General features: G+C 38.0%; 1 protein-coding gene across 2 annotated transcripts in view; it reads left to right on the forward strand.

The window, feature by feature from the left end:
• phactr3b (phosphatase and actin regulator 3b) overlaps positions 1-23,303 on the forward strand; it is a 28,812-nt gene extending 5,509 nt beyond the window's left edge. For both annotated transcript variants that reach the window (XM_077529519.1, XM_077529520.1), the window contains exons 2-13: positions 3,069-3,227; positions 3,329-3,403; positions 3,505-3,645; positions 4,445-4,693; positions 4,763-4,970; positions 6,454-6,644; positions 9,291-9,444; positions 18,600-18,655; positions 20,050-20,111; positions 20,208-20,348; positions 21,685-21,761; positions 22,474-23,303. In XM_077529519.1, coding sequence (XP_077385645.1) covers positions 3,069-3,227; positions 3,329-3,403; positions 3,505-3,645; positions 4,445-4,693; positions 4,763-4,970; positions 6,454-6,644; positions 9,291-9,444; positions 18,600-18,655; positions 20,050-20,111; positions 20,208-20,348; positions 21,685-21,761; positions 22,474-22,489 — 1,529 coding nt within the window. In that variant the 3' untranslated portion in view covers positions 22,490-23,303. The remainder of the gene's footprint in view (positions 1-3,068; positions 3,228-3,328; positions 3,404-3,504; positions 3,646-4,444; positions 4,694-4,762; positions 4,971-6,453; positions 6,645-9,290; positions 9,445-18,599; positions 18,656-20,049; positions 20,112-20,207; positions 20,349-21,684; positions 21,762-22,473) is intronic.
• The last annotated feature ends 886 nt before the right edge of the window (positions 23,304-24,189 follow it).

The following is a 24,189-nucleotide window of genomic DNA, read 5'->3' on the forward strand; positions in this document are numbered from 1 at the left end:
TCCAAATAAATATTTCAAGAAAAGTTGCCAATTAAAAATACAGCGGCTTACATTATGCATTATAATATGCTGCTCTGTGATTGGCTGCGGCTTTCTGTCCCTTCTGTGTGGCAACAGCCTTCCCATCCGCCCAGCAACTCCCGATTCCTCATGCTGTGGTGATTCTCTGCCTTCCAGGGCCTTTTTTTTTTTTTTTTTTTTCTGCAGCATCCAGCGTGGTAACCATGGCAACGGCAGCCTGACCCGTAATAGCTGCTGCACGCTTGACCTCAATTCCTCATCGCATCATATGGGGAGGCAGACGTTACTCGCAGGGCCGTCGACCTGCTTCGGATCGTGTTGCCGGTCAAGCAGCGTTGAGAGTTCGTTATTTGAGATGATTGGTGGTGGTTGATTGTACGTTTTTAATCACGCGTGTACGAGTCTTGTGAGTTCTTAAATGCGGCCAACGTTATGCCTCGGTAGGGGGATAGAACAGCTGGAATTGAGTCAGTTTGCTTGCATGCAGCTTCCATCAAATGCATTTTTTTGATTTTATTTTTTTTACGGTGGCCCTGAAGTGCAAAAAACTAAACACGTTTCCGATGGAGTTTGTTGTTGATGTTATATACATAGTTTAGATTCAAAACTTCTACATGTTTTGTATACTGTTTTGTTCAAATGAACAAAATAGTTAGTCTATAAAGTTATTTATGTATTTATTTAACTACTTCCATTAGTAAAATGTTGCGGTTATCGTTTTGTGTTTGCGGTAAACTTTTTGTTGAGTTGCTCCGGTTTTTGTGTTTGTTTTGTTTTTGTTTTTTTATTTGTAATTGTGATTATTTTTTGTTTTGTTTCGTATTTTGTGTTTTTTTTCATTTGTGTTACATTTGACTTTTTTTGTTGTGTTTTTTGTTTGTGTTTTTTGATTTGTTTTTGGGATTACTTTTTTTTTTTTTGCCATTACCTTTTTTTGTGTGTGTGTGTGTTTGTGTTTTCTACTTTGTGTTTGTGATTACTTTTTCGTGTTTTTTGTTTTGCTGTGGTGTTTTTTTTGTTTTTGTTTTTTTTCTCCGGTTTGTGTTTTTGGATTTGCAGTCATGTTTAGTTTTTTTGTTTTTGCGTTTTGCACTTCCGTATTTTTCTCATTTTCAAGTTGGATAACATGCTGCTTGTGTAGCCTTGATTGCTAACTCCCGCCATGCTGCAAGTCTTCTTTGTCGGCCGGGGACGCAAAGCGTATTTGCTTTCTTGATTTCTTCGGGGACGAGTGAGCAGGTTTTGTGGATTCCGAAGTTACCGACAGAGAAGTGAAGAATTCATGGAGCGATACATGCGCAGCCCACGACTCAGCTGTGAGCTCCCCGAGGTGTCAGCATGTTGTCAGAGCCAGACTGTGTGGGAGGGCCTATTTCTGTCCGTTCTCCAAGGAACTTTGTTCCCCTGCTGGTGTTCATTGCAGCGCCACAGAAGTGGTCTCAATCAACTCGGGTGTCCATCAGCGTGATTGATCCTCTTTACGTACTCAACCGTTGGTGATCTGCCTCGAACAGCATTGTGGCTCATGTGAAGTGCTAATATACGTTTTATCTCCAGAATCATCCTCAGCAAACCCGGATTTCGTGCTTTAGTGTCACATTATCATAAACGCAAGGCCTGTCCTCGCCTCATCTCTATATTGGGAAAAAAAAAAAAGCAGTGCATGCAAATGTAGCAAGGAATTGGAAGTTGGTCACAGATATTACATCGTCTATGGGTTGTTGATGGGGTGGACGACTTCCTGATTATGTACCATTATGTACCCTTTTTGTATGTAAACTTATAAGTTAAGTTCTAAGTGCTCATAAGTTTACATACCCTACGTTTTTTTTGTATGTGCTCGTAAGTTTACACACTTTTTATATATGTGCTCATAAGTTTACATACCCTTATTGTCTGTAAATTGATAAGTTAGGTTCTGTGCTCATAAATTTGCATCCCTTTTTGTATGTATGTGCTCATAAGTTTACATCCCTTTTGTATACATAAGTTAAGTTCAAAGTGCTCATAAGTTTACATACTCTTTTTTTTTTTTTTTTTATACGTGCTCATAAGTTTACGTACCCTTTTTGTATGTCAACTTATAAGTTAAATTCTATGTGCTCATAAGTTTACATCCCTTTTGTATACATAAGTTAAGTTCAAAATGCTCATAAGTTTACATACTCTTTTTTTTTTTTTTTTAATACGTGCTCATAAGTTTACGTACCCTTTTTGTATGTCAACTTATAAGTTAAATTCTATGTGCTCATAAGTTTACATACTCTTTTTTTTTTAATACGTGCTCATAAATTTACGTACCCTTTTTGTATGTAAACTTATAAGTTCAATTCTATGTGCTCATAAGTTTACATACTCTTTTTTTTATACATGCTCATAAGTTTACGTACCCTTTTTGTATGTAAACTTATAAGTTCAATTCTATGTGCTCATAAGTTTACATACCCTTTTTTGTATGTATTTGCTCATAAGTTTACATACACTTTTTTTTTATACATGCTCATAAGTTTCCGTCCCCTTTTTGTATGTAAACTTAGAAGCTAAATTCTATGTACTCATAAGTTTGCATACCCTTTTTTCTGTTATTGTACATGTACAAAGGCTAAACTTGCCCATAAGTTGACAAATCAACTTATGAGCACAACTGTAAGTTGAGCAACTATGTCAACAATATAGCCAAATGATGTCAAATTAATATGTCGACATTACAGCAAAAATTCCTAAAGCGAGGGCCGCTGATTTGTTTTTGTAAACACCGGCAAGGAGAAGTTGCGCTGGCTCACTCCTCAACGCTATTGAAACGAAAGCTCCAGCTCTGCCTTCGAACATCCCAGCCTCACACAAACAACGCAATTCTCTGTCTTTCCCCGCATCCTTCGCGTCGCCTCCAAATTTAGACGAGAATCTATTTAACGTGTACCGCCTGTGACCCACATACACGGCTCTCACATGACGAGGCCTCAGCCAATTGTCTTCCAAAGTGATCGGAATACGAAATTACCCCGGGTCTCATTTTAGAGCCTCCGCCGTCTGCTCTTATCTTGAAGATGTGATGGACCAACAGAGGGGGCTGCAGTCTGGCTGCCTGGTCTCAGGGGTTCGAACGCCTCCCGTAAGGCGCAACAGTAAGCTGGCTAACCTGGGACGCATCTTCAAACCTTGGAAATGGAGGAAAAAGAAAAATGAGAAGCTGAAGCCCTCAACTGGTGAGCGTAGCTGATCAGCGATGGTCGATATTTTCAACCTTCCACTTGGTTTGTTCGGGTCCATCACTTGGCTCTTTTCACGAGTGGTTTCTTTTTTGCAGCGGTGGAGAAAAAGGCAGCTGTACGCCAGAAGCGAGACGACCCCCTCAAACAGAACTCTGGGAAAATGGAGACAGGTGCAAAAACAACACACACGCACACACCATTACAGGTTATTGCAGTTCGTTTGTTTTGCCAAATGGTGTCAGCGTGCATGAAAATTCATTTTGGCATGCAGATTCAGACCTTGCTTGTGGAGGTAACAGTGAAGACCAGGACACGCCAAACCACTCAGATGGAGATGACAGAGATGAGGAGCCCTTAGAGTCGCTGGCCGGTACCACGGACGACCCAGACCACAATCTAGAAGCTTTAACAGGTGAGACATGAGGATTGTAAAACATGAATAACTACAAATTATAGCATGTAGAAAATAACTCAATCTAAGCAAATACACGGAGTCCTCGAGTTAAGGCGCACACGACCTAAGGCGTTTCGACCTTACAACGGTTACGCCCGGTCCGCCATTTTGGCTCCTCTTCCGCCATATAGCCTGCAACGTTTTCCCCTTTTCCGCTATTTAGCCCTAAGCTAGTGCTAGCGCTCGTGCACTTGTGGGAGTATCTTTGGCTTTTTCTCCCTCATTTCATTCCACATCATGACCACAAAGAAGAAAGTATCCGTCTTCTATCAATGTTGGTTCAGCCAAAAGAAAAGCAATTACCATAGAAACGAAGCTAGACATCGTAAAAATATCGCAGAAAGGAGACACCGACGAACATCGGCAAAGATTTGGGCTTCAGTCGGATAGCGTCTTATTTTTTTTAATTTCAATATATTTTAGATTTTGTTTATGCAAATTATTTTTGATGTAAATGTTGACATTAATGGGGAAATTCAACAAGTCGAAATACAGGTTACATCGCTAGAGGAGGAAAGGAACGCCGCCGCAACTCAAGATTCCCTGTATAAAAAAAAATGTTGTAGGTTGTTTGTTGCACATATATTGAAATACTGAATATTCTGAAACTAAACAATGAATTTCAAAATTAAAATTCCTCTCCTTGTGCTTGCGTGTTAACTTTGAGTTCTCCTGTTTTCAAAAATATGCACATTAGGTTATATAGAAGTGATTGGAGTCATGGTTAACATATGTAGTAACTATAACTGTACTCTAGGTGGCGACAGACACATCTCAAACGGAACTCCGGAATTCATTTTGCCACAATTGGTGCAAAATGTGACGGAGGAATGCAAGACGGTGGGCGATCCCAGTCAGGGTGAAAACGGAAATCTCTGCGATGAGCGTTCAAAAGTGGAAATCCCTGACAGCAAAAAGGAAGTGGTCCATCCTCAGAGACGCGCCAGCACCCCTCCTGGACCCAACCTGCAAGTCAAAGTGCTTACAAGACTGGGCAGTCTAGATGGTGAGCGGACATATTCATATTCAAAAGGGGCTTTCGGTTCACCTGACGCTGGCTCGCGCCTCTTCCCAGGTGCGCCGCCCGTGCGAGTGAAGAAATCTCCAGCCACCTTGCCCAGGAATTTCACGCTTCCCAAAGACCCCCACAGCTCCCTGTTGAGAGGCCGCATGTCCACCCCAACTGGTTCCCCCCACCTGGGCGCACTCCATTCTCAACTACCCCCTAGCTGCATCATCGAGGAACTGCACCGGGCGCTGGCCACCAAACACAGACAGGACAGGTTGCATATGACATTTTTTCGGTGACTTCACAAACATGAATAGCATTAATTATTAACAGCGACTTATACTAATATTTTTAAAGGTAGTTCGAGCAAATTTGTTATTTCAGAATTTGTATAAAATAAGCAGCCCTTCCCATTAATCAGTAGACTAGAAGTTGCTATCACGTTCAAAAAGGTTGGTGACCCCTGGTATATATTGCACTTACACATTTACAGTAAGTAATACATAAAAAATATAATTGATGAATGCTCATATAGGATTGATAAACACCGGACAATGGCAGTTGTATGTTATCAAGTCAATTATTATATTTTATTGATATTTTAATAATAATAATAATAATAATAATAATAATAATAATAATAATAATAATAATAATAAATACATAATATTAATAATTTTTATTTTATTTATATTTATATTATATTTTCTCTCTATGTATGCCCCTCTCCATTTTTGGGTTTAAGAAAAAAATCAAAGTGACTGATGCACCAATTGCGTCAATTTGACCCTACTTCCTGGCTTTTATTTATTTATTTATTTTTTTTGAGACACTAAGATTCATTTGCTTTAGTTTTTGTGGAAAAGGCACATTTAGTAAATGTAGTAATAAGGAGAACAATCCTATATATTTCCAAAAATGCATTTAGCATCTTTAGCAAAATCATGCAAATCATGAAACGTCATTTGGGACGTGTTTTGGTTTGACCTTTGACCTCATTCACCTGAACTATATTCTGTGTTTGACCTCATAATCTTTAAACTTCTAATACAGTATACAAATGTCGAACATGACTTTTGTTATGTGACCTTCGACCTTTACAACCTTGTCCAGTCTCGCCCTCAAATGAACAAATCCACAAATTTGAAGTGGAAGTCAAAAAAAAAAAAAAATGACAATAACATGTTCTATGCAGCTCTACTAGTCTAAATACGGTATTTTGGTTAATATTGCATGAGTGGAATATGAGTTAAGCAGCGAAATCCAGCAGTTTTTGTCAATATCAGAAGGTGGCCATTTTACCACTTGCTGTCGAGTGGATATGACATCACATTTACTCAGGTGTCCGGTAAAAACCAATCACAGCTCAGCTTCAGAAAACAGGTCAACTGTGATTGGTCGTTGCCCGAGCCCGAACAACTATGATGTCATCTTCAGTCGACAGCAAGTGGCAAAATGGCCGCCCCCCTGAGATGGATAAAGACGGCTGGATTTTTCTGCATTACTCAGATTCCACAAATGTGGTATTAAAAAGAATGTCATGTTTAGACTAATGATGTCACATATATTATTGTCAAGAAATGTTTACGTTTGACTTTCCCTTTTTAACACAATTAACTCACAATATTGATCCAATCAGCTGTTTTATATTTTGGACCCAAAACAATGTACAGTAGTTAGTTACATCTAGTCCATTTTTTTTAAATGGTACTCGTTCGTAATCCTTCCTGTTGTCATCGTTTTGTGTTTGACTTCAGCTTCCAATTGAAGGAGGTGCGACCGTCCCCCAAACGCAGGCTCGATGGTCGCCTGTCCCGCACCTCCAGCACCGAGAGGGAACCCGCCGGAGAGCCGGAGCCCAAGAAGCAGTCTGACGAGAACAAGGAGAACCGACGTCTGGACGAGTACTTGAACGACCAGGACAGCTGGAACGAGTCTGTGATCTCCGGTATGTCTCCTTTTTCTACAGACGGCGCTTTGACCGTAATCCAGTCGTGTAATGTACAAATCCAGCTCACGCTCATTGGACGGCGACGCAGCGTAATCCCTTTGCTGATGTTTACAGTATTTACACCGAGCGCGTCCGATGACGGACATGTTAAGTTTCAGCGGCCTGCCAACATCCGTTGCGGCGGCCTCATTTTTTTTTTTTGGACTCGCGTTGTGGGTCAGTAGTGCGCAGAAGCATGCAGCGGGGTCCCTGTTTTCGTCCGGTTTACGTTCAAAGGTGTTTTACATCGAAATTAATTTGCTCGAAAAATGTGCGGATAGGCTGTCACGCTTCCAGAATCAAAGATGTAACGGTCCTTTTAAATGCAAGGAGGACTGCATAAACTGTTGTAAGGTCAGTCAGTTAAGAACTTTACACTGTTGCAATTTTAAAGACGAGTATTCAGTGGAGAGGGGCTTTACAACCCACCCGAGGCTGTGGAAGAAAAACTGCTGCCTTCCCCTGTTGTAGGTTTTCATGCAGAGTGACTCACTGCTTTGACCCGTAACGCTGTGGGAGGAAGCAAAACTGGAATGGAAAAGAGAGCGGCACTTAAAGGCTGACGCTACATTTAAAAAAAAAAAAAGACACGCAACTAATTTATGCAAATGAATTCAGTTCCCTGTAGAAATCTGATTTACTGAGCTCGTAGCTAATTATTAATTTACAGTTGTCACTTTCTATAGTGCGGTTCACCTTTTGTGGGTATACGCATTATTATTTGCTAATTAATTTGCAACACTGACAACTGCAAAGGCACAAGGAAACAGTGTAAAATAGCAGAAAATGTTCATCGTTTGATAATAATAATAATAATAATAATAATTAATAAAAACAAGCCGAAGTGCAATGTGCTTATTGAAAGGTACAACCGGCTTTAATTTGACAACTGCAGTCAACGGTAAACATTGCTAGCTAATTGAATGTAGCCTACCACCACCAGTTAGAACGAATTAGAATACATGACAAGTGGTAAAAATGCATTATTGAACAAACGGAACGAAATTCGATGTCACTCAACAGGCCGGCAGGTACACGTTCATCCATCCATCCATCCATTTTCTTGACCGCTTATTCCTCACAAGGGTCGCGGGGGCTGCTGGCGCCTATCTCAGCTGGCTGTGGGCAGTAGGCGGGGGACACCCTGGACTGGTTGCCAGCCAATCGCAGGGCACACAGAGACGAACAACCATCCACACACACAAGCACACCTAGGGACAATTCGGAGCGCCCAATTAACCTGCCAAGCATGTCTTTGGAATGTGGGAGGAGACCGGAGTACCCGGAGAAGACCCACGCGGGCACGGGGAGAACATGCAAACTCCACCCAGGAAGCAGGTACACGTTCAACCTCACAAACACTACAGTGTAGAATGTGAGGATGGCGACCCCAAGTGGACATGAATAAAACCTGCACCTCACATGCAGATACTGTACACTACTGTGTATTGCTATGAATTTAGCTTTAAAATATACAAATAAATCATGCCTGCTACTTTTGCAGATGTGAGTCTGGTCTGGAACAATACAGGAGATATTACCTTAAATTAAATTGTTTATTATAATTTCCTTTTTCTTCGCGGATTTAAACAGTTCTTGGTTGCGTGTAGTAGAGGTGATAGGAGCAAGTGAAAGAGCTTCAAGGCTTTGACAAATGAATAGAGCGCCCTCTTTTGGCTGGAGTCATTATTCTGGATGTGCACTTATAGTCAGCAATTATAAAGAGATTAATTAAATCCAACTGTAGGGGTCCGTTGTCAGCCTGAAAATAATTAAATGCTAATTTAGCAAGCTAGTAGTAAATACACCTTACAACTACCTATTACCAGGGGTGTCAAACATACGGCCCGCGGGCCGGATCAGGCCCGCAAATGAGTTTAATCCGGCCCGCGAGATGATTTTGTAAAGTAAAAAAAATAAAAAATTGTGATGTCGGACTAATTAATCAGCTGGCCACAATCAAAACAAATAAATTTGTCATTTCACAAGCAGTCCTCAAATGAGCAATGCAACTTTGTACGGGGAATCGTCGACCTGGATGTCATTATTTTACACACAACTTAAACGACGGGTTGTTTAATTATTATTATTATTATTATTATTTTACTCATACCCCGACATAAACGTGTTAAATACGTCACAAATTCAATTACTGGTAACACAAATAGATATAACAAGGATTAACGTTCTTATGACATCATTAACTGCACCACGCAATGCATTCTGGGAACAGTATACTGTATATGCAAAACAGGTCGATTTAACACGTCCGGAAAGTGCCACATACCATTTGCATTCGTGTTATTTTTCGGAACAATATGATTACAGTTGAGCTCCGTAATTTCGGGCTGGTCCACGAAAATCTGCGTATAAATGACGGCAGTCGTTTTTAAGTTATATACCGTTATTTTCCCGATGCGGCCCACTTGATAATATATTTTCCTCCATGCGGCCCCTGAGCTAACATGAGTTTGACACCCCTGTTAATTAGCCTGTTTTTCACAGATTTTCTGAAAAAATGCTGCCTATAGGGGAATAACAGTGTCGTGATAAAAAGAAAAACATTCTGTTGACAACTTGTTGTCTACCTCTTTGTGTGTCCAGGGACCCTCCCGCGCAGGATGAGGAAGGAGCTTTTGGCTGTGAAGCTCCGAAACCGACCGAGCAAGCAGGAGCTGGAGGACCGCAACATCTTCCCTGTCCGCAGCGACCAGGAGCGCCAGGCCATCCGTCAGCAGATCGAGATGAAGTTGGCCAAGTGAGTCGCTTCGTGTCCTCACGTGTCATCACTCTTCCATATGCTATCTATCTATCTATCTATCTATCTATCTATCTATCTATCTATCATCCATCCATCCATCCATCCATCCATCTACCTACCCACCCACCCAGCGAGCCAGCCACCTAGCTAGCTAGCTGCTACTAGCTAGCTAGCTAGCAGCTACTAGCTAGCTAGCTTGTAGCAGCGTTTTTTTGTTTTGTTTTTCAACATTTTGAGTAACCAAGATCCACATAAAAGCAGAAACGGAGAGTAGCTATATGCTCAATACTTAATAAAGTATTTTATTAGGTTGTCTTACAGTTATGTCCCAGTACTATACATTTCCACAGTACGTAAATGGTGTCAGATTATGACACCTTAACTTAACGAAACCATAACTACGTAATTGTTAAGAGTCGCTGCCCAAATACTTCTTGACATATTCTGGCTTTCTTCATCTGAATGAAAGTGACGTGATTTGCTTAAATGGGCTCCAATGATATGAGGTTAATTGCGTAATAAGCGATTAGTTTAGTCCCAACAGCGGTTCATATTGTTGCTCTTGTGTCTTTTTGAGGTCAAAGGTTGTTGCGGAGGGTACAAGAGGATTTTTCAGAAATCCAGGAACGCAACCCAATCATAAATTTTGTGTTACATAAATGGCAATACGCTGTTGCTATGGAGACGTTAATAGGATTTGCAGTCAAATCAGGTTAGTTTGTTAGTGAGTAGTACAGTGTGTGCTCGGAAGGGTTACGCAATGCTCTGAGAGGGGGATTGTGTACATACTACAACTGCTTTTGATATACAGGCAACTATTATTCGATCATGCCAAGTTGGACACAACGGTGATAGCGAGCATTTCGATCATAACTTGACTTTTAGTCCTTTTTCATACCTTTCAAGAGTTTGAAATGAAAAGGCAAGCCTCAAAGCAAAAAAAAAAAAAAAAAAAAAAGTTCACTCTTTTCTCACAAGACTGCATTCATTTACGTTTGACCTGCTTTCCGCTGCTGATTTAGCTCGAAACAGCCGCAAGTCACTCGCAGGGCACATGGCGACGCGCTCACATTTACACCGAGGATCACTGAGTGGGAAAATCAGCAGGGTGAACCACTACACTATTTGTCATATTTTTCCCAAGTCTTTGGCCAAATAGTAGTGTAGCGGTTCTTCAAATCAACCTTTAAGCAGGTGATGTTGACTTCATGTCCCCACTGAAATCACTTTGTCATGAGGTGGATAAGCATTAATCAGTGTATCAAACATTAAAAGCAGCTGTACTTTGTATCACGGCAGCCCCCACTTCAAAAGTTGACCCGACTCTTTTGATGCGTCTCTCGTATTGGATTGTGCTGGTGTGCCGAATGTTGTGGCTGGTAAGTGTGGCTGCTGCTGATGTAGTCGCGGCTTACGTAACGAAAACATTCAACAGAGCTGTGCTGTGTCGAAAAAAAAAAAAAAACTGAGGACAAATTCTTACAATGGAAGCTCAGTACAAGTGATTAAGGCTCATGTAAAACCAGGAAACGTATCAGCATTTCGAGGAAAAGCCTGATTTTTTTTTTCTTGTCATTAATTAGGCTTTGTAGCAGTAATTATGGTCAATTTGTCATGCTTATACGCTATCTTTTAGCATGAGTACTGTACCTTGAAATTAATACAATACGTACTTGGCCTTGGGAAATAGTTTGCTTCCTCCATCCCAGTCCCAGTTTTTTTTGTTTTAGTTTTTTTTTTGTGGGGTGAGATGTTTGTTTTTTTATTTTTAAAATCAGAAAACTCTAGATTAAATATATGTTTTGTTTTTTCATGAAAACCATGGCTGTAAATGTGCGAAAAAATCCCTGGAAAACTGGAAAAAAAAATATATATATATACATATACATATGTATATATATATATATATATATATATTATGTGCATTTAAGTTGTAATATCACCATAAAACATGAGTGGGCCTAAGATTATTTATTATTATTTTTGTAGATTTGGAATGATATGCAGGACAAACAGCACAAATTTTGAGAGTCGATTTTGGTGAAAAAAATATCAAAAAATAATCAAAATTAAATCTTGCACTTAATGTTGGTTTGCTATTCAGTAGTTTTGTGCTATTCTTGAATGGTGATTTTTATTTTATTTTTTTTTAATGCAAGAAAGCCACAGTATGTGTTTATTTTGTTGTTAGCTTCAAAACCTTTGTTTTTTTTCTTTTGTTTTTTTGTTTTTTTTTTAAATGCAATGAGAAATGTTTGGTCTATTACAAAAAAACGAAATATATCAAGAACACCTATTTTGCACATATGCACATATTTTGTCCATACCTAAAAAGGCATTTTTGTCTGTTCAGGAATTACATGGCCCTATATTTGGCCCTCAAGTAGCACTGATGAAAAATTGTGCCCCCCCCAGCATTGAAGTTGCCTGTCCCATCCCCTCCGTACATGAGTTGAAGACTAATGAAGCCGAGAAAACAGACCAACCGCATGCAGTCATAAATCACGCATACAAACACCAAAACAAATCGTGCAAGTACGCAGAAACCTCACAAGGACCAACTACACAAAAACAACTGGAGAACTGATTGCCATTCCTAACAAATAGTTGCCTGTCAACTTCTCCCGGCTTGGCATCGCACATCTCCACGTGCTGCGTTCGTCCACACACGCCCTCACCTCGGGCATTTCGCAGCTGCGTGTCCATCGGGATGCGGCGGAGAACCGCGCGTGATGTCATCATTCCATGTGGTCCCGACACACACACTCGAGTAATTGGCATTCTGCATCATAAGACTTATGTTGGGAATTTGCCACGAACGAATGCACGCTGCAGAGAAAAACAGCTCCATCATTCCTACCAACTACTTATGTAAAAAAATAAAATAAAAATGACGCTTGCATAAACACAGGAAGTGATCAATGAGGTGTCATTAGAGGGAAGTGTGACAGTGGCGCGATCGGGTTACGTGTCGTTTTTGTATAACGATGGTTAAAGGGCAGAGGTCAGAGCAGCGACCTGTCATGAACTCCTTCCCCGCAAATGTTTGCCGACTGCTTATAAGAGGTAAAAAAAATTAATTGATTCATCCACAACTAATCCGCAGTGTTAATTTTAGACTTAGACGGAGACTTGACTTTATTGATCCCTTTGGAATGGCTCCCTCTGGGAAATTTACATATCCAGCAGCAATAAGAACAGATAATAAAATAAAAAATAATAATTCAATCAATCAATAAATAAGGTTATTACATCAGAGATTGAATTAATAATAATAAAAATAAAATAAAAAATAAAAATTCAATCAATCAATAAATAAGGTTATTACACCAGAAATTGAATTAATAATAATAATAATAATAATAATAATAATAATAATAATAATAATAATAATAATAATAATAATAAAAAAATAAAAATTAAATCAATCAATAAATAAGGTTATTACACCAGAGATTGAATTAATAATAATAATAATAATAATAATAATAATAATAATAATAATAAATACAAATTCAATCACTCAATAAATAAGGTTATTACACCAGAGGTTTAATAATAATAATAATAATAATAATAATAATAAATAAAAATTCAATCAATCAATAAATAAGGTTATTACACCAGAGATTGAATTAATAATAATAATAATAATAATAATAATAATAATAATAATAATAATAAAATATCAGCCATTTTTAAATTTAGTACCAGTTTTAATCCAGTTTCAATCACGCTTGTTTGTTTGTTTTATCATAATTACTAATAGGGCTTTGCAGTATATAAAATATCGATATCGCGATATTGGCCCATGCAATATGCATATTGCAAAGACATGCAATAATTTTCATGTGGAATTTTTGGCTTTACCTCAAGTCTGACCAGTCAGACACAAACTTAAATGTGCATCACCGTCCAATAGTTGAACATCATCAAGTCTAATTACAATTAATTAACTAAGAACTCTTTGAACTTGCTTTATTTTTCCAGTATCTACTGATGACACAAGCGCCTGTTTTGTATTGATACACATGACTGAAGCTCGGCAAGGGAAGGGAACCCTCTGTTTCTAAATTTAGCCAAATGCTGCAGAGGCGCTCGCCACAATCGCTATCCGGATGTACGTCACAACCCAACTCTCCCTCACCTCCCTGCCGATGAGAGGTTGCAACCTCCCACCCCCGTCCGTTTCCCCTCCGATTGAACCGTCTCTTTTCCCGAAAGAGGCTCTTATTATGTCATGATGAATGGCTCCGTCCCAATCATATTGCTATAAATGGAGTGATTAATATTCTGTTCAAGTCGCACCTTGAGTCATTTTCGATGGAAATACTGCTTCCCTTAAGTTTTTAGTGATCATGCGACAGCTGACAAAAGCAAGATGAATTTCTCTAATAACCCTGGTCTTGACTCGGTCTCGCTTGGCGCAGTCTTGACTACTTGAACACTCCAGTGGCAAATTTGTAGGCGGCAGATAGTGAACTACAGTTGGAGAGGCGTCATCGCCGAGTGACATATCGCGGACGTCTTTTGCACGGCATGAGGACCAAAAAAAGAACTCCAAATTACACTTTGTCACCCCAAGAGAACAACCCTTCCTCACATACAGCAATTAATGTTATACAATGTTTGTTTTTTTTGTGGCATCCAGTGGCAAGTACCATCTAATTGAAATGTCAAAAGTTGGAAAGCTTGCGCACCCACTCTTGTGCCGAATGCGAGTTGGACCACCATCAGTGATTCTCACTTTTAGTCCAGCTTCAATCACACTTGCTAGTTTTTAGCCAACCTTATCCCGTTTTTATTTAGTCAACTTTTGGTCGATTATAAATCTAGCATTTTAGTCTTTATTTTAGTCCAAGAAAACAATTTCATTCGTCTAGTTTAAATCAACAAAAACTGCCAACATTTTAGCCTCATTTTAGTCAGGCGCCATGCTATGAACTAGCAAGTTAGCCAGCATGAGTTAGCGCTTGGGTTAGCATCATTGTTGTAACGCTATAGTCGTTGGATTATTGTTACATATTATAACTATAATTTACTTCTTTTTTTTCAAACCTTTCACCGTGAATCCACTTCCTGTCTGTACCATGTGTTTGTACATGTTGCGCTCGCTAGCTAGCTGCGGATTTGAAAGGGGGTGTGTCTCTGTGTGTCACATGACAGCGTCGTAGTGAGAGATTAGTCGAAAGAAAGGATTTTACAAAATCTGATCATTTTTGTCTCATCTTGGTTCGTGAACTAAAATGTCCATAGATTTTAGTCCGGTTTTGTCTCGTCTTCATTCGTCAACGAAAATACATACTTTAGTCCCAGTTAATTGTTTATTAATGAGGCTTTTAGTCTAGCCTAGTCTAGTTTTAGTCCGGTAAACATGTTGTGTTGATAAAAATATTTTTGTTTAGTTTTTGTTGGCGGAATTAACTAATTATGGGTTGTCCTTTTAAAATTTGGAGACAAAATTTCCCTCTGTAAATTAATAAAAACTAAGTTCTCCCTCATTTTCTGATTCTCGAGTTCCAATTTTGGCTCTTACATTCCTTTCTTTGTGCTTGCGAAGGTTTTCTTTCCCACATATTACAAAAACATGATTGTTAGGTGAATTGAAGACGCTAAATTGTAAATTTGTGATGAAATGCTGCACATGATGACCATGTGACACCGTTGTGCAATCACCTGGGCACTTGTTCAAAGCTGGAACATGCGTATTTGAAGTCACCCCCCTTGACACTTTTGCTCCCAGTCGGATCCCGCAGAGCCCACTGGGGATTCGCCGCTCGATCTGTGGTCCTGCGGGAAAAGGGCAAAACATCCAAGCCTGGATTCAGAATTGATTTGTCTATTTCATGTGACGCTCTTTGAACGTCTCCTATTCATGTACGAGACCTTTTATGGAATTGAATATGGTGTAAAAGTCAAATTTGTACCAGTAGAAAAAAAAGTCTAAATTTGTATCTGTAAAAGTTGTGATTTGTACATGTACATAAAAAAAAATGTACTTGTAAAAAAAAATTATACGTAAAAAAATTGGACCTGTAAAAAAGAAAGTGTACTAATAAAATTGTACGTAAAAAAAAATGTACGTAAAAAAATCTGTAGATAAAAAATGAACAGAAAAAAAATTACCTGTTAAAAAAAATTACCTGTAAATTTGTATCTGTAAAAATCATGATTTGCAGCTGTAGTCACCACTAGGAGGCACAAGTGCTTTTTCTGCTGCTGTCCAGTCACGTGACAACAACGACTTTTACAGATACAAATTACAAATACAAAAATTTACACTTCCCTCTACAGGTACACATTTTTTTAGAGGTACAATTTTTCTTGTTACGTACATTTTTTTTGAATGTACAGACTTTTTTTTTTTTTAAAGTGTTTTTTATTTTTTTAACATGATTTTTTTGCGTGCATTTTTAGTACACATTTTCTTTTTTACAGGTACAATTTTTTTTATAGGTACTTTTTTTTTTTTTTTTTTTTACAAGTACAAATCACGATTTTTGCAAATACAAATTTATACTTTTTTCTCCACTTCACTTTCTTCTATACTTTTTTTTTTTACAAGTTCCTTTTGCACCATATTTACCTCCATACGTTTGGTACTAGAGAGGAAACTCTAGGAACATTTCAGTCGGAGTTTGTGAGGATGAAATGGAAGTCTGGCAAACCGGCATTTCCCCGCAAATGTGCCGCATCAAATCTGTGACCCAATAACGGAACACTTCCAGGTCATCAGTCTTGGGCTTGGAAGTTGCGTAAACAGTTCCGTTTGGGTTCCCTTAATGTTTCCTGGCATCTCCACCCAAACTACCCACCACTCCTTGCATCTCAAATGGCTGGTCTGGGATCACGCAGACTCGTAACTGCGGCCCCCCTCCACCGTGTCCTGTGAGGAGGAAAGAGCGAGCGAGGCATTAGGATACACCTCGGTGGGCAGCGGCGGCCGGAATCATCCCGCTCGCAACGGCCTGACATTCGCATCAGCCCTTGCTGTTGGAGGCAGCTCATTCCTTTTGACATGCCGGTGAGGTCATTTAACAAACAGGGAGCGTTATTTATTTATTTATTTATTCATTTATTTATTTTTTTACCTCTGACCAAGCGAGCGGCACATCTTGTGACTCAACTCACGTTGGGGTTGTTTGAAGCGACAGACTGAGTCTGACTCAGTCGTGTTGTGTTTGGGGGATGCTTCTTCTTTCTGTTTTGAATATTTGTTTATAAAGGACGGACATGTTTCCCTGTGGCGGATTACTGATCCGATTACATTTGCTCCAGTGAGGTAAATGGTGAAACCCCTGTCAAAAAGAGCTTGTTGCAACATGGCCCTGACTGATCTCTTATATTCTACTGCCATCTACTGGCCGATTTTTATTTTTTATTTTTTGGTAATAACTACCATTGCGTGAAACCGGTTGTCAGCAACCTTTACTGTTAAAAGAGCCATTTTAGGCCAAATAAAAAAAAAAAATCTGTCTGGTGCCACAAAATATTTGAGCATTAATGATGAAGGAAACAGTGTGTTAATGTTGGTTTCATGTACTGAGGGCCCAAGAGCTAATCAGAGCTGCACTATAACAGAATAAATATGCATCATCAAATACTTTGAGATATATTTTCTTCTGCCTTTTTTTGCTATTAATTTTCTGGGGGGGTTTTGTGGACATTTTATAATAATTTTCAGTATTTCTTCTTTTGCTTGATGACATTTTATAGTGACATTTTAAATGTTTTCTTTTCTGCCTTTTAAAAAAATCAATTTTCTAATTTTTGGCAATGTTTTTCTGCCTTTTTTTTTTAATTTAATTGTCTGACATTTTTGGCAATTTAATGAAATTTTATGGCAATTTTTCCCCTCCCTTTTTGGACATTTTACAGTCACTTTTTGGACATTTGTAGATAATTTTTAAAAACTTTTTCATGTACGTTTTGTCTCACTTTTTTTTTTGGCTTAAATTTGGACTCTGACATTTTTAAAAAAATATTTAATTATTTTTTCTAAATAATTAATTCATGTAAAGGATATTTTATCTAAAAACTAATAATATATATATATTTTTTAAAATGTTAATTTGTACACATTTTTTGAGAGATCCACATGGAGCCACATGTGGCTTCAGATCCTCAGGTTGCGGAACCCTGCGTTAAACCAAGCCTTTAAAACAAAACATAAAAAAACAAAACAAAACATACGTTTTTTGAGCGAAGGTCAAAATATTAAAAACAAAAAAAACAAAAAAACGTATTGACACGGTTTTGATTTGTAATTATTTAATGACAATGGAATCTCAGTACCCAAACTTAATTTGTTTCAAGTCTGTGTTAATGTCGCTGAAGCCACCTCCCAAAGTTCTTATTATCTTTTGAATTGATTATTTTTTTAGGTATTTATTTGTGAACCGGAGTTTCACTGAAATTGCAATTCGTCAATCGTTGATTTGTTTTCAGAGTAACAATGTTGCTCGTTGTGTGCGATGCTAAAGTTCAGCATGATGTGGAATGCCGACTCGTGATTCTTGATAGATTGGGGTTTGGTTGAAAGGTCATTCATCTGACCTATTTTTTGATCAGCACCGACATGATCTCTTGTCACAGCAACTGTCTGCGGTTGTTGGAATGCGATTATTATTATTCATCTGTTGCACAACACGTCGAAAAAGAAAGAAAACGTCCATCATGGAAAACAAGAAAGTCCACCCATCTATTGATCGCTTCTATGATGCGCTGCATGTGCTTGTGTCCCGCCCCTCCCCAGTGTGTGCTACAAAGCAGGCGCCTGGCGCACTCCGCTCACAACGCATCAGCGTCCTCCACACATCCACCGGAAAACAAACTTCTCCTTTTTGCTCAACTTTCCTGCTCAAGAATGGGATCACGTTAGCAGAAATTTTCTTGAGGGGCAACAACGGAACGGAATTGGACGTGTAGTTATATATCCCCAAAAAAAGTAGTTTTTTTTTTTTTTTTTTCTCTTTGAGTTTTGTTCCGATGTGGATTGTTAAACGCCTCGCGAGCCAAGTGAGGTGCATGCGCGGCTTTTGCTTTTGGGGCTGTGCGCGCAGGAGACACGCGAAGCCCAAGTGCCGGTGCAGGAACTGAAAAGCTGGCAGCACCGAAATGGTCCAGAACGTGATTCTGGTGTTCTTCCGCAGGAGGCTGAGCCAGCGGCCGGCGGTGGAGGAGCTGGAGAGTCGCAACATCTTGAAGCGTAAGTTGCACGAAAAAGACATTCCAAGGATTTTTGAATACAAATCTCACACTTGTATCTCTGAGGAGAGGTTGTGTTGTTTTCTCTATAATGGAGTGGAAACTTCTTTCAAAAGTGACCGGAATAATGAGCTTATACGCCACTTGCATTTGTTAAAAAAAGAAAAAAAGAATCCAAAGGAAAGAAAAGAAAGATTGAGCGTATTTAGGGACGAACACAAATGATGGGGAAAAAAACATATATATTAAAATTACAAAAATTTGAATTTATTTTCAGGATCAATATCGTCCATGGCATAATATTTCTGTGTTGTTACTTTAAATAGTAAAATATGAACCGATGGATACAAATAAGTCTGACAGAATAATTTGATGTTGCATATGTGATTAATATTTGTGACACTAAATTTATAATACATTAAAACAATTCAACCACATAGTAAGCCAAATATAACCATAACCTAATTTCTATATTGTGATGAAGTCCTTTATTTTCTGTAATGCAATTAAATGCAAGCCTTTTATTGTTTTAATATTGCTGATTATGGCTTCTTTTTTTTTTTTTCTTTTACTTGGTCTGAGCAAATTTTTTATTTTTTTATTTTTATTATTATCATTATTAATTCAATCTCTGGTGTAATAACCTAATTTATTGATTGATTATTTTTTATTTTATTATCTATTCTCATTGCTGCTGGACATGTAAATTTTCCCAAAGGCATCAATAAAGTCAAGTCTAAGTCTAAGTCTAATATTCTAATCTTTTGAGATAGGAGTTTTCTTAAGCTGTAAGCTATAATCAGCAATATTAAAATAATAAAAGGCTTGCAATATTTCAGTTGATTTGTAATGAATCAGGAAATGAAACATTTTTGCTTATTTAATTGCATTACAGAAAATAAATAACTTAATCACAATATTCTAATTTTAAATATATGTATCTATGTGTTTATGCACAGCTATATATGTATAGAAATATGGAAATTATCGCGTAGATATAACCCATAATATAATACATATATGTATGTATGATAATATAATATATAATATTATGTATAATAATATAAGATGGTGATGCTAATACTTATAATTGTTACATCAACATATATGTTGAAATTAACGTACACTTTGGCGCAAGAAATTATTGACACCCAACGACAAACTCCTTTCAAATGTTTTTTTTCATCAGCTTTATACATACTTGAGCAGATAAAAACGTGCTTGAACGCTTTCGCGCGAGGAACGAAGTCACAAGACAGTTCGTCGTTCTTATCTCGGAGCGGCCACCTGTGAGCTTGCTCGTTTGAATTGCAACCTTGAACTGAAATTGAAATGGCTTCATATGACTTGAGTGAACATCTGTTGAAATGAGTTGATCTTTCTCTTTCGATATAGAAAGAAATGACCAGACCGAACAGGAGGAGAGGCGAGAAATAAAGCAACGGCTGAACAGAAAGGTTTGCAAGCTCGCAAGTTTTGCCCAGCAGCAAATCGCCGGGAATTATGAATGTCGCCTCGACTGTGATCTGATCTGTGATCTGTCTTTGTTGCAGCTCAACCAGCGGCCGACGGTGGACGAGCTGCGGGACCGAAAGATTCTCATTCGTTTCAGTGACTACGTGGAAGTGGCCAAAGCTCAGGACTACGACAGGCGGGCCGACAAGCCCTGGACCAGACTGTCGGCTGCTGATAAGGTGCAGAAAACATTTGGATATTTCACTCGAAATGTCAGTTATGGTCAAAAATAACCCGATGGACCTATCTGGGTCAATTTCGCCGAACTTTGAGTCAAAAATGGGGTCATTTTGTATGAAATAGTCCAGAAAGTTCAGTCAGTTCCTCTTCTTGAGTGAACTTGACCCAACTTTGGGTCAAAAATGTCACAATTTTCTCTAAAACAACCCCAAAAAATTGGGTCAAATTGACACAAAGTGGATCGGTCCAATTTTTATCCATCATTTGGTTACTTTTGTTTTGACCCTGTTCTTAGAGTGTTGAATTTAATCTTGAACTATAAGTATGTCATCATATGTAGATATTGACAATATACAGTATATATATATATATATATATATATATATATATATATATATATATACATATATAATTAAGATTAATAATGAATTATTATTATTATTATTATTATTATATATTATATTATTATAATAATATTTTTTGGATTTTTGATTTGATTTATATGTTCAATAAATCAAATCAAAAATAAAAATATATTATTTATTTATTATAATGTATAATAATAGCGTGCATATATATATGTATATATATATATATATATATATATATATATATATATATATATATATATATATATATAACCTTATATTATAGATATTAAATAATATAATAATAATTATTATTAATAATAATTAATAAATATTAACCATGTGATTTCCCCCTAAACAGTCAGTTAGGAAATTGGATTATATAACTATAAAAAAAAAAAAAAACACACAATAATAATGCAATGAAACAACATATTAATGAAACATAATGATCGCAGTGTAAAAATTGTTTCCAAAAATGCCCTGACAATAAGAGTACTCTTACCAAGATTTTAGAAATTACATATTATTTAAAAAAAAAAAAATCCAATAGAATCAATATATGTTTCTGAACATTGGCTATTTAATGAGGTTATTAGGGTATTTAGCTTAACCGGTTTGCACTACACTGTTTTCACCTTTCAAGTGATTGCTCATTAATTACGCGTCGACGGCGTGTCGCATTTGAAAACTATAGATAACAGAATAGATAGTTGAGAGTCAAACCCCGCCTCCTGCCCAACGTCAGCTGGATTGGCTGCAAGTGCAGGTGCACGAAATGGATGAATGGTGTCAAATATGGCTTTCTTAATACTCTCATTTTGCACTTGTGTCACCATGTCATCAATTTAGAAACAATTTGCAAAACCTTTTGTTTGTTACGGTTGCATAATGTGTCAAAACAACGTTTTCGTGTCAGCAAGCATGAAGGCGCTCATTCATGCTGAATGTTGCTTGTGTTGCGCAGGCGGCCATCCGGAAAGAACTGAACGAGTTCAAAAGTACGGAGATGGAGGTTCATTCTTCCAGCAAACACCTGACAAGGTTTGTGTGTCACTTTGTCTTTGCACGTGATCTCGTGTCCGTTGCAAGATGATTCGCGTCACATTTTGCTCCTTCTCTCCTGCTTTTTTTTTTTTTTTTAAATATTGTGCACAAGTAATATGCATTAAAAAAATAATAACACTGAAACTAACTAAAAATAAATTTAATATTTATTAAGTAACTAAAACTAATAAAAACTAACAAAACCATCCGAACCAGATGACATCGCTCCCATGGTGAGTTTTTTTTTAAAATACTACACACAAATAATACACATTTAAAAAAACAACAACAACAACAACAACTAAGACTGAAACTAACTAAAACTAATAAAAACTAACAGACACACCCGAACTAGATGACATCGCTCGATTCGCTCCCATGGTGTTTTTTTTTTTTTTTTTATATATTGCACACAAGTAATAAACATACAAAAAAAATTAAAACTAAAACTAATACTGAAACTAAGTAAAACTAAACAGAATATTTATTAAATAACTAAAAATAATATAAACTAACAGAACCACCCAGAAAACGAATTAAAACTAACTAAATTTAAAAACAAAACTCAATAAAAACAAACTAAAATGAAAATTCCAAAACTATAATAACCCTGCGTGAGACCGCTTCTGAATGATGAAAGCCCAGCAGCAGAATATAGAAACCCGCTCAGCTTCAGTTATTTTATTTTTTTTCTCGTCCCCCTCTGCAGGTTCCACCGGCCTTAGCAAGGTTTCTTCTGTGAAGAGTTGCTGATATTTGCTTCAGTGCAGCGAAGACCTTGCACAGAGTCTTCCAAGCGTACCGGCCCACAGTCAGTGGGGTGTCCTGATATTTGGGGTCCAGCAAACCTCAGAGGCTATGTCTCTCCAAACGGAGCCGCGAGTAGACCACACCACCGCACGCATCTCACGGGAAAAAAAACCTTCGTGTTGACCTTGTCAGGGGAGCAGGAAGACTTCACAGTCTCAGAGACTTTTGTTTTTCTTTTGTTTTTGTAAACGGACTCTTTTAAAAATACTCCTTTGCAACGCCATGGCGGTGGGGCAAAAAGGTGCATGTGGCCCGGCAGCCCTATTTCCACGGTTGTTTGAGACGTCACCTTCCCCCCGTCCTGTGTGACTCTCACAATGGTTCGGTCGCATATCGACGGCGTCAATGTTCTTAAATCAAAAACCTTGTCCAAGACGGCCTCCCTTTGTAAGCACTATTTATTGTCTGCACAATACAGGTTTTCAATTTGTAAGAAACTTTTGTGTGTTCTTTGGACTTCTGTTGTGTTTTTTTGTTTGTTTGTTTGTTTGTTTTTACACCTTTCAAATCGTTCCAGAATTATCCGCATTTCACCACGGGGCCACTAGAGGGCGCTGTGGTGCCATCAACAGACAAAGACTGGTCACGTGTTTCAGACAGGCGCTCTCCTGGCTGCCGATCGCCCATATACGCCAGCGCAAGCCGTTGAAGTCACAGGGCGGCCATCTTGTTACTCCCACCTCGCGAGCGGACCACTGTACTATACGGGATATTTACAGATGAGACACATACAGCTCGTAGGGGTGTGGGTATGTTCTGTGGTGGTTACGATTTTTTAACAAGTTAAAAAATAAAATAAAATAAGTGAACGGTATGTGCTGCTTTTTAGACCTCAATATTAGATGTGGCAGAGGCATCTTTTGTTGAATTACAGTTATAATTCTTTAATTTAAAAAACATATATATATATATATATATATATATATATATATATATATACAAGTTTCCCCCTGTACTAAACATCATTAAGCATCTAATTTATAAATGTATTTCAGGCAAGTTGTAAAATGTCTAAAGTCCTCTTGTTTATGTTTAACTCATTTAAAACAACCATAAATCATGCTGTTTCGACTAAATACCGTTTCAAATGTTTCCCAATTTCGATACTGTAAATCTAAAGGATCGTATGCCGAGAAACGTTTCTTGGGAGGAACAATATGGCGGCCTCGCGACCTCAAACGTCTTGGCTAAACCGCACGTCAATGTGGCGGCCATGTTGGTAGTGGCGATGTTCTCATCAAATGTAAAGGAAAGCACGGACATTAGTTTAGCATCGCTGTGAGCTTACACAGCTCAAATGAGTGTGTCGTATTTAACAATTGGACATTTTCAAAATGTTGTTATTCCTGCGGCATCCACATTTAGGGTCTCAAAGTCCCCACGTCTCCGGGTTTGAGAGTGCAAAGCATTGATCGCTGAGGCAAAACTCTGGGCCGCCATTTCAGCTTAGCACCCTTTTCCAAAAGTTCAAGCCTCCGCAATGACAAGCCGATGCCGTTTTAACAGTTTTTCACAATCATAGCATCAAATATGTGTCATTACTGTAGGTGTGAATTGAAAATGTCGTTAAAGTTCAGTTATGATGAATCATAAACTAATTTCAGTTTCCACAAAA

The sequence above is a fragment of the Festucalex cinctus genome, chromosome 8 (assembly GCF_051991245.1).
Source record: "Festucalex cinctus isolate MCC-2025b chromosome 8, RoL_Fcin_1.0, whole genome shotgun sequence".
NCBI lineage: Eukaryota > Metazoa > Chordata > Actinopteri > Syngnathiformes > Syngnathidae > Festucalex > Festucalex cinctus.